At 29.0% G+C, this 17,072-nt stretch overlaps 1 protein-coding gene across 1 annotated transcript; it reads right to left on the bottom strand.

The window, feature by feature from the left end:
• Nucleotides 1-14,164: 14,164 nt before the first annotated feature.
• LOC100243671 (galactoside 2-alpha-L-fucosyltransferase) lies at nucleotides 14,165-15,702 on the bottom strand. Its single transcript, XM_019223753.2, has one exon. The coding sequence runs from the start codon at nucleotides 15,679-15,681 to the stop codon at nucleotides 14,254-14,256; it is 1,428 nt and encodes a 475-aa protein (XP_019079298.2). The 5' UTR covers nucleotides 15,682-15,702; the 3' UTR covers nucleotides 14,165-14,253.
• Nucleotides 15,703-17,072: the final 1,370 nt, after the last annotated feature.

The following is a 17,072-nucleotide window of genomic DNA, read 5'->3' on the forward strand; positions in this document are numbered from 1 at the left end:
AAAATAAAAATAATATAATATTTTTATTTAAAAAAATTAAAGTTAAATATTTCAAACTAAACAACATAATTTTATATATAAAAATATTTTTTACTCAAAACTATAGTTGGTGACAATGAGTTTGACCATTTAAAAAAAAATTCAAAACCATAGTCATCAATAACTTTAACTTTAAGCTTCAAATCATAGTTGGTGACTTAGATTTTGAATTTTTTTTTAAAATAGTCAAAGTCGTAATCACCAACTATAGTTTTAAGCTTAAAATTAAAGTCATGATTGGTGACTACGGTTTTGACCATTTAAAAAAAATTAGAATGATAGTCATCAACTAAGATTTTATGAAAGATCCATATGGCAAAGACGCACTAGATTGGACATTATTTTGGAATCATGTTTACTTTATGGATTATTTTAAACATCCTATTTTTGGTCAAAACTCATTGATGTTATCATAGTTCTGATTTTTTCTGTTCTTCTCATTTTGATTTAAAAACAGTGTTCATATATAAGTCATGCTATATAATACCCATGAAAAGTTCATATAACAGTTAAAAGGACTTACCATGCATGATCATGATGCATCAATATGATTCATTATTAGTTGTAATGTAAAAATAGCCCATTTTCTTTTAATTTCATCAAATTCTACTTAAAAATATGTTTATTATTATTATTATCAAATGAGAAAATAACATTAGTATACACAAAAATTGAAAAGCATGTATAAAATTATGTACAATTCATTAAATGAGTAAAATCTTCGAGGTAATAATTATAGGATCAACAATTATCTTTTTAATGAATCTTGTAACAAAGTAGTCACATTCAAACCATTTTTCTTGTCTTGGACACTAATTGTTCAATTATAAGATAACATTAGTACTCTTTTATATAAATGTGGATGCATAACTTGGATGTGTAAGACAAAATTTTGAAAGTCACCTACACTAGTTGCCAAGATGGCTCTCTCTTGGATGCTTTCTTTATAGAGATTCGAAGAGCCTTGTGTAAATAATTTCAATGAGTACTTTTTAAAAATAGTTAAATGTCATATGTTTTGATATGTATAAACAATAAAAAAAAATTGTATTTAAGATGAATATAATATTATCTTTTAAAAAAATAATATTACGAAAAATAATAGGAAGAGCTTATATGTTTAGGATATCCTTTTAAGTCCTTCCATGGTTTGTGATGCATCAGGTAAAGATAGTGAATTATCATTTTCCTTAGCTCAATCACTACCAAGACCTAATGAAAGCTAAAATATTAAAAACAAAAGTAATTAGAAACATAAATCAATTATAAACTTTAAATTTAAGTGTAATATTTGTGACTTACTTGAGATTGTAAGGCATAAAAATATATTCAACATTATGACACTCTACTAAGCATTTTCATAACAATTGTTTATTTGATGAGTATTGAAGTTCACTCGTGATATTGTAAAAGGATTAACAAATACAAATAGTAATTCCTTTTTGACGATATGTAGTTAGTTGATCGTGCATCTGCCTATTATCAAAACACCAATAGAAAGTTGTCATTAGTCTTATCCTCTTCAACATGAATAACTCATATTACAAAAAATAAAAAATAAAAATAAAAAATACAAATGAAAATAAAAACTGCACATTATCAATAGAAAGAAATGCAGTTTGATGACACCTCTAGAAATCAAATGATGTATTAACACCTATATCTAGATAATATGTTCGAAATTCATCACCAAATAGTGAAGTGAAAAGTTATCCTAGGTATGTCTTCTCATTTTTAAGACACTTATCCACAAATTTCTAAAATTTTTTAATGATTGTATCATTTTGAGGTTTAGATTGTCAAATAGCTGGTTCCTTCGCCATTTTCTTTTCTCCATAATCCAACATCTATGAAAATGGAAGGAATGTTAGTAACATATACTCCTAAACAACAAAACATTAAGTTGCAACCAAATTTACCATTAACATAAAATGACATACTTGAGGATGTTCATTTTCAAATATGAGAAGGTTCGTTGGCTAATTAAGTTCAAAGCTAATAGCATACCTAACATTGATAATCTCATACAAATTTGGAAGTGGAATCTAGAATCTAGCTTGTGTGTAACATTCATTACAACCAACCTATTTGATCATTTTTCTTTTATTAGTGTATCAGTTGCAACAACATTTCTTTTCTTTTCATTTTTAATTTGCATTTAATTGCTTTTAATACAACAAATAATATCATTTATATAGATTTTATATCACTTATATCAATTTTGTATTATTAATAAAGGAATGTATACCTTGTGCTACAATGATAGTTCTAGTGGTTGAGACTCCTTTATTACTTTAAACATTGACTTGTTTGCTACAATTGGTTATAAAAAAAATTCTTATATCATGTTGTTACTACCCATATTAGAATGGGTGGGAGTAGAGACACAACATGTCTTATTGCAACATCTTGCATCGTCTTTCATATAATTTCCCACTTTTTGTTTTTATTTTTATTTTTCATGTCATTTGATGGTTAATGAAATTATGAGTTAGGCCTAACCAAGTAGTCTTGACCTTCCATGCATCTTGGATGATCAAGCTTACCCAACGCTTGACATAATATATTATTTGGATAAATTGGAGGTAGGTCATATCATTTTTCTAGTAATTTGTCTTACAATAGACATATTAGTAATAATTTGTTGAAGACAATTTACCTATTAATCAAAGAGAACCAATTCAAGGTAGCTAAAAAATGAATTAGTTTAATATAAAAGATAATAGACAAATTGATATATATTGTTTCAAAATTAATTTTCAAATTAGACTACTATATTTGCATCAATATAATATGACAACTAATAAAAAGGATAACATTAAGCCTTTACTAATACTTAAGGATATCATTATGTACCATTACCATATAAATCCAAAAGGCATAAATATGCTAACTTACTATCATGTTAATAACTAATTTTCTAACCTTATTAAACTTTTCTTTCTTCTCATATACTTTCTTCTATAAAACTCTTTTACCAACCCTATCAATAGCCTCTTCTACTTATAACTATAAGATTTTTAACAATAAATGTCATTAGTGTAATATGATTAAGTTAATAAATGATATAAAAAATTAGAGTAATTTTTCTATGAATAAATTATATACTCCATTTTTTTTTTAACTAATATTGATAACTTACTATATCCTACTCAAGACATGCATGTCCTTCTTTTCCAAGATAATGATTGTAAATGTGCTTATCTTTCCTAAATTTCTTAATATTGTGATATTCCTATAAAGTATAGATACAAAATTAGTACATGATCAAACCGTATAAATATGAAAATTGAAGATATAATAAAAATATGCTTAACATTAAAACGTTCTAAATTGTATTTTTAACAAGATGTCTCCAATGAGCCTCTTGTATGAATAGGTAAATGGAAGGTGACATTTTTAACTTTTCTAGTTCATTCTTGAAAGAATATATTTCTTTATCAACTTGTGCTTAAATGTCCAAAACCTGATGCTCATTAATATGAAACAACACCTTTTAGAGTTTTTTTTATCCACATTAAAGTTTGTCTACACAATAACAACTTATATTAACTTGTGTTACTAAACGTATACAATATTTATTTATTAAAGCTATAAATGGACTTACCTTCATTAAATCCCCCTTCTCCTTAGTCTTTTTAAGGGATTTCCTTCAATTCTCAATAATTGTAAGCACATGGGTTCAAGTTATTGTTCCAAGATAACTTAGTTCAATTGAATTTTCTCCAATATAACTACTAAAGCTATTGTATCAAATATTAAGCTTTATCCCTTTGCTTCGATTTTTTTGCAATCTCTAGTTTCAATGTAGCCTTTATGTTTTGTTTTGGGGGGCGGGGGGGCGGGGTGGGATTTCCTCTCCTTTAGGATTCATATTTATGTGGAAGATATCAAATAAATGTGAAAACTCATATTTTAACAACAAAACTTGTAACATGACTCATAAAGTAAGATCAATATAGCCTTACATATATTTCCATAATTAAATTGGTTGTTCCTAGATATATTGCTCCAAATTTCCTTTCAAAGTTTATCTTGTTCTTGGATTTCTTATATATATATATGAAGAATTTGATTTGTGAGGAAAATAATAAAATAAATGAGTACATATTTTCAATTATGATTTTCAGTTTTAATAAAAACAAAATCAAGAATGAGAGTTTCAAGCTATGTGAGCATAAAATCAAAACTTGATTATAAAAAAAAATATAAATTTAGTTCTATGGATAACAAAAGAATAGTTGAATGAAGATCAAAGTGGTGCCTTTGAATCACTCAATGCCTTTGAGTGACATATGTTTATGATGCATATATGAAATTTAAATCGAGCAATATAAAACATATAGAAACTAAGCTAATGTGAAGTCATGAAAAACAATAAATGAGATGTTTTACTTTATCTCATGTTAAGGGTACAAGAAATTATTGAATTGTTTTCAATCCATATTTATCATAGTCTTCTCTCATGTATATTTCACCTAATTCATCCACAACATCAAATGATTGAACTTCTAGTATTGAACTTATAAAGGGGCGATGTTTCATGCAATTATCAATCATGTTATCCAATGTTTACATATCCTTGAGTTCTTTTAGAGGAATTCAGAGAACTATTGATCATCTAAGATTATGTTAGTCTTCAATACAAAAGACTTGCTTGACTAGTGATGTTAAAATAAACGAATATGATTTATGACTTATTCTAAAAAAGTCAACTAACGTGAATCCGAGTTCATTAACTTTTATAACATTTTTATTGTCAACGCAATCACATTTGAAAATTGGAACTTTGAACATGCTATAATCAAGATCTCATATCTTAGTAATGACCCCATGAAAGCAAAGTTCACCAAAAATTGGGTTTTTATCCTTAGAATTTGCGATTTGCATGGTTCATACTAGAATGCTAACACTATTATTCTAGGTGACACATGTCTCATCACATTCCTTAGTATGATAATGACACCCATGAATAATATATCTAGGATACTTGACCACCTAGTGAGTATGGTTATATGCTAATCACCTAGAGGTGTCAGGAATATCTAGCTTATTGTGGATAACATCTTCAACTTGTGTGCAATTAGAACATATTAAAAACTTATGATATTTTCAACATATAAAAAAATTTCTAAAAATTAAGAAATTATATTTCCTTTAAGTTAATATATAAAAAACAATGCATGTATTCTTTTTGCAACTAGATATGTCTCTAAGATTGTCAAGGTATTGAGACTTCAACCAATTCATGTGCTCCTTATAATGTTATAAATAAGGAATACTAACTGAGGATTCCTTCATTATGTTATGAAATTATAAAAAGATAAATGTATGTTTTTCTTACTCAATGTATGGTTGGACAATAGTTGCATTCTCTAACACATAATAATGTGCTTACGACCATAACTTATGATCAATGTTGATATAACAACCACTAGTTATAGGTCTACCAATTTTTTTTTTGTCATAATTGTTACTTTTTAGAATTCCAATTGCATGAGTTCATGATAATTATTCAATACAAAATTCAATAACTTTATTTACTATATAACACTCAGTTATGCATATTTCAAGTTGATTATGATAGTAAACATATCTCTTAAGAACTTTCATATACCTTTCAAATGGGTACATCCATCTAAAGCAAATTGGGCCACATAGTCGCACTTTCCTTATCAAATGCATTATTACATGAAGTATAATATCAAAAAATGAAGGTGGAAAATACTTTTCAAATAAGCACAACATGACCACTAGCTCATTGTATACTTCATTCAATTTTGGCACATCCACAACTTTTGTACGCAATTCATAGAAAATTATACATAATATAGTATATCTCACATGCTTTGGCAAGATCAAACATAGTGCCACTAGCAATAGTTGTTGCATGACTGCATGGTAGTCATGTAATTTTATACCAAACAATTTCAATTCCTTTAAAGACACAAGATTTTTAAAGCTTGAGCAATACCCTTTAGGAACCTTTAAATTAGACAATGTTTGGAAAACTATTTTTTTTTCTAATTGTTGGATAGTAAATAATATGTAAGAGGAAGGTAGGTCTTCTTTGAGTCAACTCTTGGAGAAAGTTTAGACCCTAAACCCATTTCCACTAGGTCAAGTTGAACATTGACTCTTTCCTTTGTTTTCCTTAGGATGTTAATCAAGGTACCAATAATGCTCTCACAGACATTCTTTTCAATGTGCATAACATCCAAATGGTAATGAACTTGAAGAGATTTCCAATATTCCAACTTAAAAAATATAAACTTCTTTTTCCTATGAGTTGTATTCACTTTAGATATAAGAGATTTCACCTTCATATTTCCCTATGAAATAGGAATGCGATCAAGATTTTTAAGTATTTCTTCGCTACTCAAGATTTTGTGAGGCATCCAAACCTTGTTCACCATTGGATGCCTTCTTTTGTCTTTGATAAGGGTGATTATATAGAAGAAATAGTTAATGGCCCATATATGAGTTCTTCCTACCATGCTTTAATCTGTGGGAATATGTTCTCTCTCTACATATTAAACATGGATAATATACTTTAATAGTGCAACCAACCAAGTTTTCTTGTGAAGGGAAATCATTAATTATTCGTAGAAGGATGATCTTTAAAGTAAAAACTTCATGCAAAAGTGCATTATAAGTCTCTACTCTTTTTTCTTGCAAAGTTTTAAAGTCATATGATAATAGACTAAAGTACACATCTATATCATTACCAGGTTGTCATGACTCTGAGATCAATAATGATAACATCATAAACTTCCTTTTCATGCACAATTAAGGAGGTCGTATACGATCAGTATAACAAAACAACAACTATGTCTATTGCTCATAAACCTATGAGGATTTATATCATCTGGTGAGAGTGCTAGTCTAAGGTTTCTCCATTTGAAATCAAAATCAAGCCACATATGGTCAACTAGATTCCACACAAAGGAGTTTGATGTGTGACATAGTTCACCATCATATTCTTTATCTTTGGCATTCCATATAAGATATTCAATAACTTTTTAGGAATGAAATGTCTTTTTGAATCTATAGACAAATGGGAAATACCATAAAAAATTTGTAGGAACTACCTTCTTAATCTTCCTCTCCTTTTTGCTATCTTCCACCTTGATTTTCAACAAATTGAGCATGTAATAACATTCTTGTAGGACATGCATAAATTTTCTGATATTCCATCGCAAGTGCCTTTAAAGTCTTTTTAGCTTCATACATGGACAACAACATCTCATTATTTAATGACAACATATCTCCAAGCAACTAAAGCAATTATGAGAATCATTTATCAAACTAACCATGACATGCTTTTAAGTTGCAAAGTTTTACCAATGTTAACAACTTTGTGCGTTTCAATATAAAGGTTTTTCTACATCTTCAAGTAACTTCCTAAATACATTAAAATTACTCATACAATTAACTTGTGCAACATTAACCACATCTATTGTGTTCATAACATCATTATAATAACATTTGTCATAATGTCATTATAAGACATTTGGATATACTCCACTAGGACCTTTTTCTCCATACCAATACTATCCTTGATAACTAAGATATATTTTATTAAAGAACATATGCTTTCTAATGACTAGAGGAGTTTAATATAACAAATTTCCACAACATAAAAATGAACATTTTGTTGAGGTATGGTTGGTTGAATGTATTAATGCAAGATTAATAAAGTTTTCAACTCCTTTATACTTGACTGACCTGCTATCTTTTGACATCCAATCTCGATTTTCTATTTCAATAAGTATAATAGAAGATATATACTAGACAAGAGAATTGCAAAATATGTTAATACTAAGAATAAAATAAATGAATCTTGCTTTAATATAATGGATATATTTAACTAACTAGATGTATCTTATATAGGCACGAACAAGGGTTAATATGTATACAAAACACATTAGTATACAAAATGGTTGTTAAAAGTTTGTGAAAAATATGCATAAGTATTATACAATAAAACACTTTTTGCATATAAAACACAATAAGTACACAAAACATTTGCGAAAAGTTTGGTTAAATAACTAATATGTTTAATTAGACAGACTTCAAAAACATAATATATAGAAAAACACTAAAGAAAAAATCTTTAAAATGTATAAAAATTTAATTACCTTTAAAAGTTAATTTTATCTTCTTGACCATTGATACCATGTAAGAGCAATAAATAAATATGCACTTACACTTCCAATAGCTTCTTTGATAATGATTTGCTTATTATTTGAAGTTACAAAAATAAAATATCATCAATATAACATACTACAAATTTAATTTTTTTTTTTTTTACTAAAAATTGCATCTATCTACGATCAATTCCCAAGTCATAATATCATCAATATAACATACTACAAATTTAAAATATTTTTTTTACTAAAAATTGCACATATCCACAATCACTTCCCAAGTCATATTTTTAATAATAAAGTATAAATTTTCAACTCAATATTCAACTCCACTAAATTAAATTAATATTTTAAGTATGAACATGTATGTTCATGCATATAGTAGGTTTTAAGTAATTCATATAATTTATAAAAGTATAAATTTAAATACTAAAATTTTAATTTATAAATACTAAAAGTTATCAGTAATAAAAAAAAACTTTTGCAATTTTAAAATATAAAGAAATACACCATAAAATACCTAAAAATACTATAAATTTATTATAAAAAAATAACACTTTATCTCAACAAATAAATAAATTCAGAAACTATTTTTATGCAAAAGTTTAACATGTTTTTTAATTTTTAAAAATGATATTTATATATATATATTTTAAATGATAACAAATCATTTTCAATAACAATTTCCAAACATTAACTCTAATTGATCTATCATGGTTGCTAAGTTTTGAAATAATAAGCAAATATCTTTGTGCTACAACCCATAAAGTTGTACCACAAGACAAAAATTAATGGCCTATAAGCACAACAATATTTAATTATGTAAATAAAAAAGCTCCTTATATTACTTATTATGATCCATGCAATCTTGTTGTTAAAGCTTTTATGAAATATAATAGTCATCATTTAAATTTTATGAAAATTTTAAATGCTAAATCTTTATATTAATTAATAAATATTGCTAATGTTTTTTTTTCCTTCTAAAATGTCGATAGTTTGTTAGTTCATTTTAAATTAAATTTTAATTTTTTAATTGGATTTAGAATTTTATTTTTTTAAGTTTTTAATTGTGTTTAAACTCTTTTAATATATTTATTTATTGTGTTAAATTAGTAATAATAATTATAGTAAAAAATTTATATTGTACTATATTGTTATAAATCTATCATATAAATTACAAAAATTTAATTGAAGTACTAAATTTTTAATTTATAAATATTAAAATTTATAAGTAATAAAAAATAGTATATTTTCAAAGTTATATTTTATATTTCAAATTGACCCATAATTAATAGAATTATTACTCTCTTAATAAAATGAATATAATAATAAATTAACCACAAAAAATAATGACCACTTCTATTGAATTGAATTTCTATTCCTAAAAGTTATTGATGGATGGAGTTTTTATTGTTTGAAGTCAAAATAAAATCATTGTCTTTTCTTTTTTTGAAGCCAAAACAAAGTTAAAATAATTTATTTACCTTTTATTTTTAAAATTAATTTACAGATAAATGAATGATTGAATGAATAAATATAATAATAATAATAAATAAAAAAAACTAGCCACAATTATTATTATCATTTACTATAATGTTATGTGATATTGTAACAGCAAAGCATATTGGGTCTGGTGGCAGGAGGCTATATGTCTCTTGTTTTGAGATCCCAAGTTCAAGGGATTCTTGATAAATGTATTGCTATCAGGGAAAATAATTTTTAAAATACCGTAGATTGGAAAATAATTCCAATTCTACGACACTTTTGAACACGTAGGATAACATGTAGGATGAGAATTGAAAACCCATTCCCCCTCATTCCATTTCCCTTCCAGCCCATTTTTCTTCTCTGCATCAAAACTCCTCTGCCCGAAAACCCATTATCTTGCACGCTGATCATGGGATGGAAATCTTGCCTCAATACCAATAGGAAGGAAGTGAAGTGCAGATCTGAGAAACCATTGCCCTCGGTGTTTTTTATAAGTTTTGTGGTTATATTTGGTAGTGTGGTTGTGTTTGGTCACCAAGAAAGTGTGGGAAAGTTGAAAAAAAATAAATTTCCCGATATTTCCTACCAGTCCAGCCCGCGCACAGGATACAAAATCTGTCCAATTTTTTTTTATAAAAAAAAACATAAGATGCTATTTGGTAATCTAATCATTATTTGCAAGGAAATGTTGTGTTTTTCAGCCTAGCTCAAAAATCGTGGATTTAGGGTTTGTGAAATTTAAATCCAATGGCACAAAAGCAAAGAGACCCCTAGAACAGATCCAGAAAGCATAGAGAGCAAAAAAAAAAAAGCATTTTTTTTTTGTTTTTCTCGGGGGTTTTGCATGGATTTTCTCAAAAATTAAAGGAGGATGAATTTTCCCAGAGAGCGAATGGGGAATGGATTTTCTTAGGAATCAAACGGGGGTTGCAAAAAAATAAAAAATCATAACCTGATTAGATTAGTACCTGCAAGAATTGAAATTCAAATTTAAATTCAAATTCAAATCCAAGGAGATTCTTCATTGGGCAAAATGGATATACTATCTTTTTATTTGTTAAAATAAAAAATAAAAAATACTATCTTTTTATTTGTTAAAATTAAAAATAAATAAGAAAAATTTTTATTTGTTTCATTGCTTTCAGCTGTTGCAAGAAGGTATGTTGATCTTTAATAGGTAATCCACATACATCAGTTGAAGGAATAAAGTAAAGGTGGTGTGGGTATCTGTGATACAATTTAGATTTGGATAAGATTGAATTTGTTCATCCGGTTAGATTGATATCCATACGGATATAGTGAAAATTAGACTAAACTCCAAGGTAAACGAAATCAGAATGTAACTGTTACATGTTGGATAAATTTTTAATATATTAATAATATTAAAAATACTGTGAATAAAATTATGATATATTTTTGCTAATCAATTAAATGAAATTTTTTCATTCAATTATAAAATAGTTATAATTAATTTGTTATTTAAAGTGTTTTTTTAATATTGTATTTATATCCTAACTTTTGATATATATTTCTTTAGTGCATATCATATATTATGGGAAAAGTTTGTCCTAGTGGAGTTGGGAATGCATGTTGAACCTTTTGTTGAGGGTTCGAATCCCCCCAAGTGGCCAAAAAAAGCTCAATTTTGTATGTATGTACATGTTAATAAAAAATATAAGATTATAACATGTTTAATTTTAAAATCTATTTAATATTAAAAAATTATGATATATCCCCAAGTGGCCAAAAAAGGCTCAATTTTGTATGTATGTACATGTTAATAAAAAATATAAGATTATAACATGTTTAATTTTAAAATCTATTTAATATTAAAAAATTATGATATATTATAAAATAAATAATGATAAATATATAAATTTTTAATATATTAATAATATTAAAAACACTATGAATAAAATTATGATATATTTTTACTAATCAATTAAATGAAAAATTTTCATTCAATTATAAAATAGTTATAATTAATTTTTTTATTTAAAGTTTTTTTTTAAATATTGTATTTATATCCTAACTTTTAACATATATTTCTTTAGTGCATATTATATGTCATGGGGCAAGTTTACCCTAATGGAGTTGGGGATGCATGTTGAACCTTTTGTTGGGGGTTCGAATCCCCCAACAGTAAAAAAAATCTATTTAATATTAAAAAATTATGATATATTTTTACTAATCAATTAAATGAAAATTTTTCATTCAATTATAAAATAGTTATAATTAATTTCTTATTTAAAATGTTTTTTTTAATATTGTTTTTACACCTATGGAGGCGCCATCCACCCCACCTGTAATACCACTTGTTGCATCATCACCACCATCAATAGAGGCTACATTGGTTCATGAGGAGTTAGTTCATATAGCAAATGATGATCAACAAGGACAAAAGACTAATCGTGGTGGAGGACATGGTCGAGGACGTGGTAGGAGACGTGGTCGTGGAGCTCATGGAGGGTTACATGTTAGCCCCATAAAGCCAATAGTGGAGCATGCACATCATAGACGTCCACTACGGAAGAGGAAGGCTCCTTCGTGCGGTACACATTGAGGATGTTACTACATATGACTTGTATTTTGGATGCTATTAGTATTTTGCATATCATTATTTTGGACAAATACTCAAGATGTATGTTTTTACTTATTATATTTTGGATTAACTAACTTTTTATTAACATAAGTTCTATAGTATTCTATCTATTTTGGACTTATTTTACACAAAATAGTATTGTTACTATTTTGGAAAGATGCTGATTTTGACATTTGGTTTACTTGTTTTCATTGGTTTTGGATTGAATGTCAAAATATTGATTATAATGTATATAAGTGATAAACTATAAACACTTGGTTGTATGGTAGGTAACACTAATTAAGAGATAGAATGTGTATGGAAATTGTGGAAAGTGTCTCTTGAAGAGACACTTTCAGTATAAATCGAATTTTTTTTTAAATAATGAAAATTGTGGAAAGTGTCTTTTGAAGAGACACTTTCTGTATAAACTCAATTTTTTTTTTCAAATTATGGAAGGTGTCTCTTCAAGAGACACCTTTAGTATAATTCTATTTTTTGGGAATTGTAGAATATCCCTTTTCAAAATTCGAAATTTCCACTAAAAAATTGCTGAAAAATTGTGGAAAGTGTCTCTTCAAGAAACACTTTTAGTATAAACCCAATTTTTTTAAAATTATGAAAGGTGTCCGAATATAATTCCATTTTTTTTTGTAATTATGGAAGGTGTCTCTTGAAGAGACACCTTCAGCATAAATTCAAAATTTTTCACTGTTTGAATGGAAATTGTGGAAAGTGTCTTTTGAACAAGCACTTTCAGTATAAACCCAATATTTTTAAAATTGTGGAAGGTGTCAAGAGACACCTTTCACAATTCCCAAAAAATGGAATTATATTGAAGGTGTCTTTTGAAGAGACTTTCCACAATTTTCATACATTGAAGAGAGACATCTTTAGCTTTAAAATCATTTCCACAATTTTTAATACATATTGGATTTTGTGGAATTGTGGAAAGTGTCTTTCCAAGAGACACCTTTTGTATAAATCTAATTTTTTGGAATTCTAAAGGTGTCTCTTGAAGAGACACTTTTTGTATAAATTGAAATTTTTAGGAATTGTAGAAGGTGTCTCTTCAAGAGACATCTTTAACTTTAAAATCAAATTCATAAAACATTCAAATTTGTCAAATTATAGAAGGTGTCTCTTCAAGAGACACCTTTAATGCATATTGGATTTTTTGCCACCTGGAAAGTGTCTTTACAAGAGACACCTTTAATGCATATTAGATTTTTTGATACGTGAAAAGTGTGTTTTTTCAAGAGACACCTTTAATATAAATCCAATTTTCTGGAATTGTAGAAGGTGTCTCTTCTCTTGAAGAGACACCTTTAGCTTAAATTCAATTCTTTCATGATTTTGAAAATTGTGGAAGGTGTCTTTTCAAAGGACACCTTCCACGTAGTCAAAACTATCGTAGATGTATCAATATTTTCTTAACTATTATTTTTTAATAATAATTTTTTAAAATTACTGCAAAAGTTAAAAAAGCCCCAAGTTCAAGGCCCTTCAGATGCGTACGTTTAAAATCAATGAGGTCCAGGTCCCAACAAGGACTAAGAAACGTTCTATTTCCTTTGTGAGGTCAATGCAATGCAGTCTGGTGTCTGCAACTGGCTCCAATGAACTCGTGGGAATTTCCAAATATTAAAGAAAGCAATAAAATTCATGAAATGAAGTGATTCCCATTAAATGAGATCTGCAGATATATCCTGGCCTGGGAATCAACAGTAGAAAAAGACCATCACATCTACGTATTCTAAAACTGCTACAAATTTCAAGCTCCAGTTTCAGTTGCTATCATCTTTGTCCTATGCTCCCTTGATTGGAGGTCAGGCTTTGAGGGTTTTTCCTTTCCATTTTCCCTTCTGACTTCCTGTGGGAACGTAGTGACAAAAAAAAAAATACCATGTATTTCTGCAGAACCTTCAATGGCAAAGATTTTATTCTACGGCCAAAACCATAAGAGATTGATGAATTTCGACATAAAGACTGCAACTACAACTCTCTATGTCTACCAACCAGCTTGAGGCCCCAGCTCATGTCTTCACAGTGTCTTACATGAGGAACAAGCGCACCAGTATCGACTCCTGTCTTCGCCTTACAGTCATAGAAGGGAGGGGCATGAAAGCATGGCTCCATTGACATTGCCCTGCCACAAGGTGGATCAGGAGCTGTCCGATTTTGAGGCTTGTACAGAATCCAAGGCGTCACACCTCCAAGACCCTGAGCCACATAGCCAAAGGTTGACCATGCGCTGGTTATCAATGCCTCAGTCGTACTTAGGAGATACATTTCTGCCCATGCCTTCCTGTTGTGCCCCTGCTTCTCACTCTGTTGGACTTCCTCATGGCTTGGCTGGTATACGCTGACCACCTCCCCACTCATGGCTGACTGCTCCCAATACATGTTCCTCACAGCCTCAGAGTACCCAGAATTTAAAGATGTCATTAGAACAGCTATTGATTTCTGGTTTTCAGCTGGGGTAACAAAAGTTTCTTGTCTATTGACTTCAGGCAGCAGTTTCTCCTTTAGAGTGCATGCCATGATTTGATCAATCACATATTGGAAAGGAGCAGTTCCAGAGTCAAAAGTCCTTATTTGGATGCCAATCCTCTCATTTGATTCAGCCAAGTAAGCTTTATAGAACCTTGTGATCAGTCCCCATACTTGATTTGAAGGGTGGAAAAGATACCGACCCAAGTGATGGAAAGTAGTTTCCTTTTCTGGGAATAATTTGCTTAGTTCTTGTTCAAAAGAAGGCATCAAGAAGAGAGATGGGACAAAGTAGTTATTAGTCTTCATGATCAACCAAGGGACTTTCCCAAGAAGGGTTTGTTCCTGATCACAGAAGAAAAGCTTATCATGATCACCATAATCGTGACTCAGGTAGATATATAAAAATGGTGGCGGTTGTTCTGTTGAGGAATTTATGATATTATTCTTCAGCATCTTCCCAAAACAATGAGGAGATTCTTTGTTAATGCTGTTGAATTTAGGCAGTAGGGGAAAGTCCAGGGGCAGTAACCATGATTTTTCAGGAAATGGCTCACAGAATAGATCAGCCATGTCTTTTCCCCGGTCAACAAGCAGGACACGGTTTGTGAGAAGAGCATAAAGGAATGCAGAAGCCAGGGTGAGGATCCTGTTCCCTAAGCCACTGTAAGATATCCACACAACATAGTTACAATCTGTTGGGCCAACACTGTGGCCAGACTTGAGTAGTTTTATGGTTTTCCTGTAGGATTTGGTATGGGGTCCACAATGTTTATGGAGGTCTTCATACTTCCGCAATCTGGAAAGAAGATAGGAAGAAGGCTTATAAGGTGAAATTTTTCGATACAAGGCAGACTGGTACCTGCTTAAGCAAGATTTTTCGCCAAATCCAGCAGCAAGAAGCCCACCAAGCAGACTGTCTTTAGACATGTCAGCAGGTTGAGAGGAATTATCTTCTGGACCTATGAATTAGAGTAACCAGGATACATATTAGCAAACAACACAGGACAGAGAATACTAATTTCAGGGTCAGGCAACTGAAATCTTTTTTCTTTTAAGAGCTGGTCAGATACATTTCTGTTTTCATAATTCTGAATATAGAAAGAGTGTCACTTAATCTTGATGCTGAGAGTGCTGTTATTAACTCAAAGATTGTCAACAAAGGGGATTTCTGGGCATGATCATAACTAAGAGGAAGAGTTGATTCCTTCCAACCTTACTCAGTGCATATATCAGAGGAAGTTTTGGGCGCGACCATTACTGCGAGGAGGAGCCATTTCCTTCCAACCTCACTTGTGATGTACATGAGTGTATATGTGTGAAAAGAGGGATTCATCCAAACAACCCCCAGGCCAGTTGAGATTTCCAATGAGATAGTGAATTGAAAAATGGTTTTGAATTTTATATAACTCAAGAAAAAAAAAAGGAAAAAAGAAAAAAGATGAAGCATTATTAGGCACCCTCGCCATATGAAATAAGTGTTCAGTCTAAGCTAAGCACCTGGAACCATACTTGTTTCAGTGTTTATTGAACTGAAAAAAAAAAATTGAAAGCAGGTAGCTTAAACAGAAGGTTAGCATAACATCATATGAATTGGAGCATTCAAATCAGCCAATAATTCATGGTACAGATTGTATGAGCCCTAATGAATAAAATACTCATATCAACCTTTTGACACTCACAAGATACTAAAGTGGTGTTTGTTTTTTTGGCCTTTTACTGAAAATAATTTATTTTCAGAATTTAGGTTGTTTGTTTTTCTATTTTTTCATAATTTATTATAAACTTTTTACTAAATAGAAAAAGTCAAAATACGTAACTTTTTCTAAATAGAAAAAATAACATATTAATTTTTCTTTATTTTTTAATACTTAATAGAAATAAAATACTATAAAAACAAACAACTTAATATTTAACACTATTAAGTATTAAAGTTCTATTTAGAATTAAGTAAAAAAACAAACACCACTTAAGTCACTTAAGTTCTAGAAGTAATGGAGTGTCTTAGAGCCGATCGGTCATGACAAAAAACTTTTATCAATTACAAGAGAAATGAACCAAGTAAACCTTGATTCATACCATGCTCCTACATAATAAGAGTGCCTTTGGGAGTGGTTTCAAGAGGATTATAAGTGTTTTTCTTACAAAAATTAGGTTTTTCCAAAGTTCCAAAAATCATTTTCGCTATGTTTGGTTATAGGAAAGTATCATCAGGGAAAGAAAAAAATATTAAGGAAAATAATTTTCTGATATTGGGTTTTGCTATAAAAAATATAAAATTAAAATTAGTAAAAAAGTTATCTATAAAAAAAAAAAAAAAA

The sequence above is a fragment of the Vitis vinifera genome, chromosome 1, assembly GCF_030704535.1.
Source record: "Vitis vinifera cultivar Pinot Noir 40024 chromosome 1, ASM3070453v1".
In the NCBI taxonomy this organism is placed as follows: Eukaryota; Viridiplantae; Streptophyta; class Magnoliopsida; order Vitales; family Vitaceae; genus Vitis; species Vitis vinifera.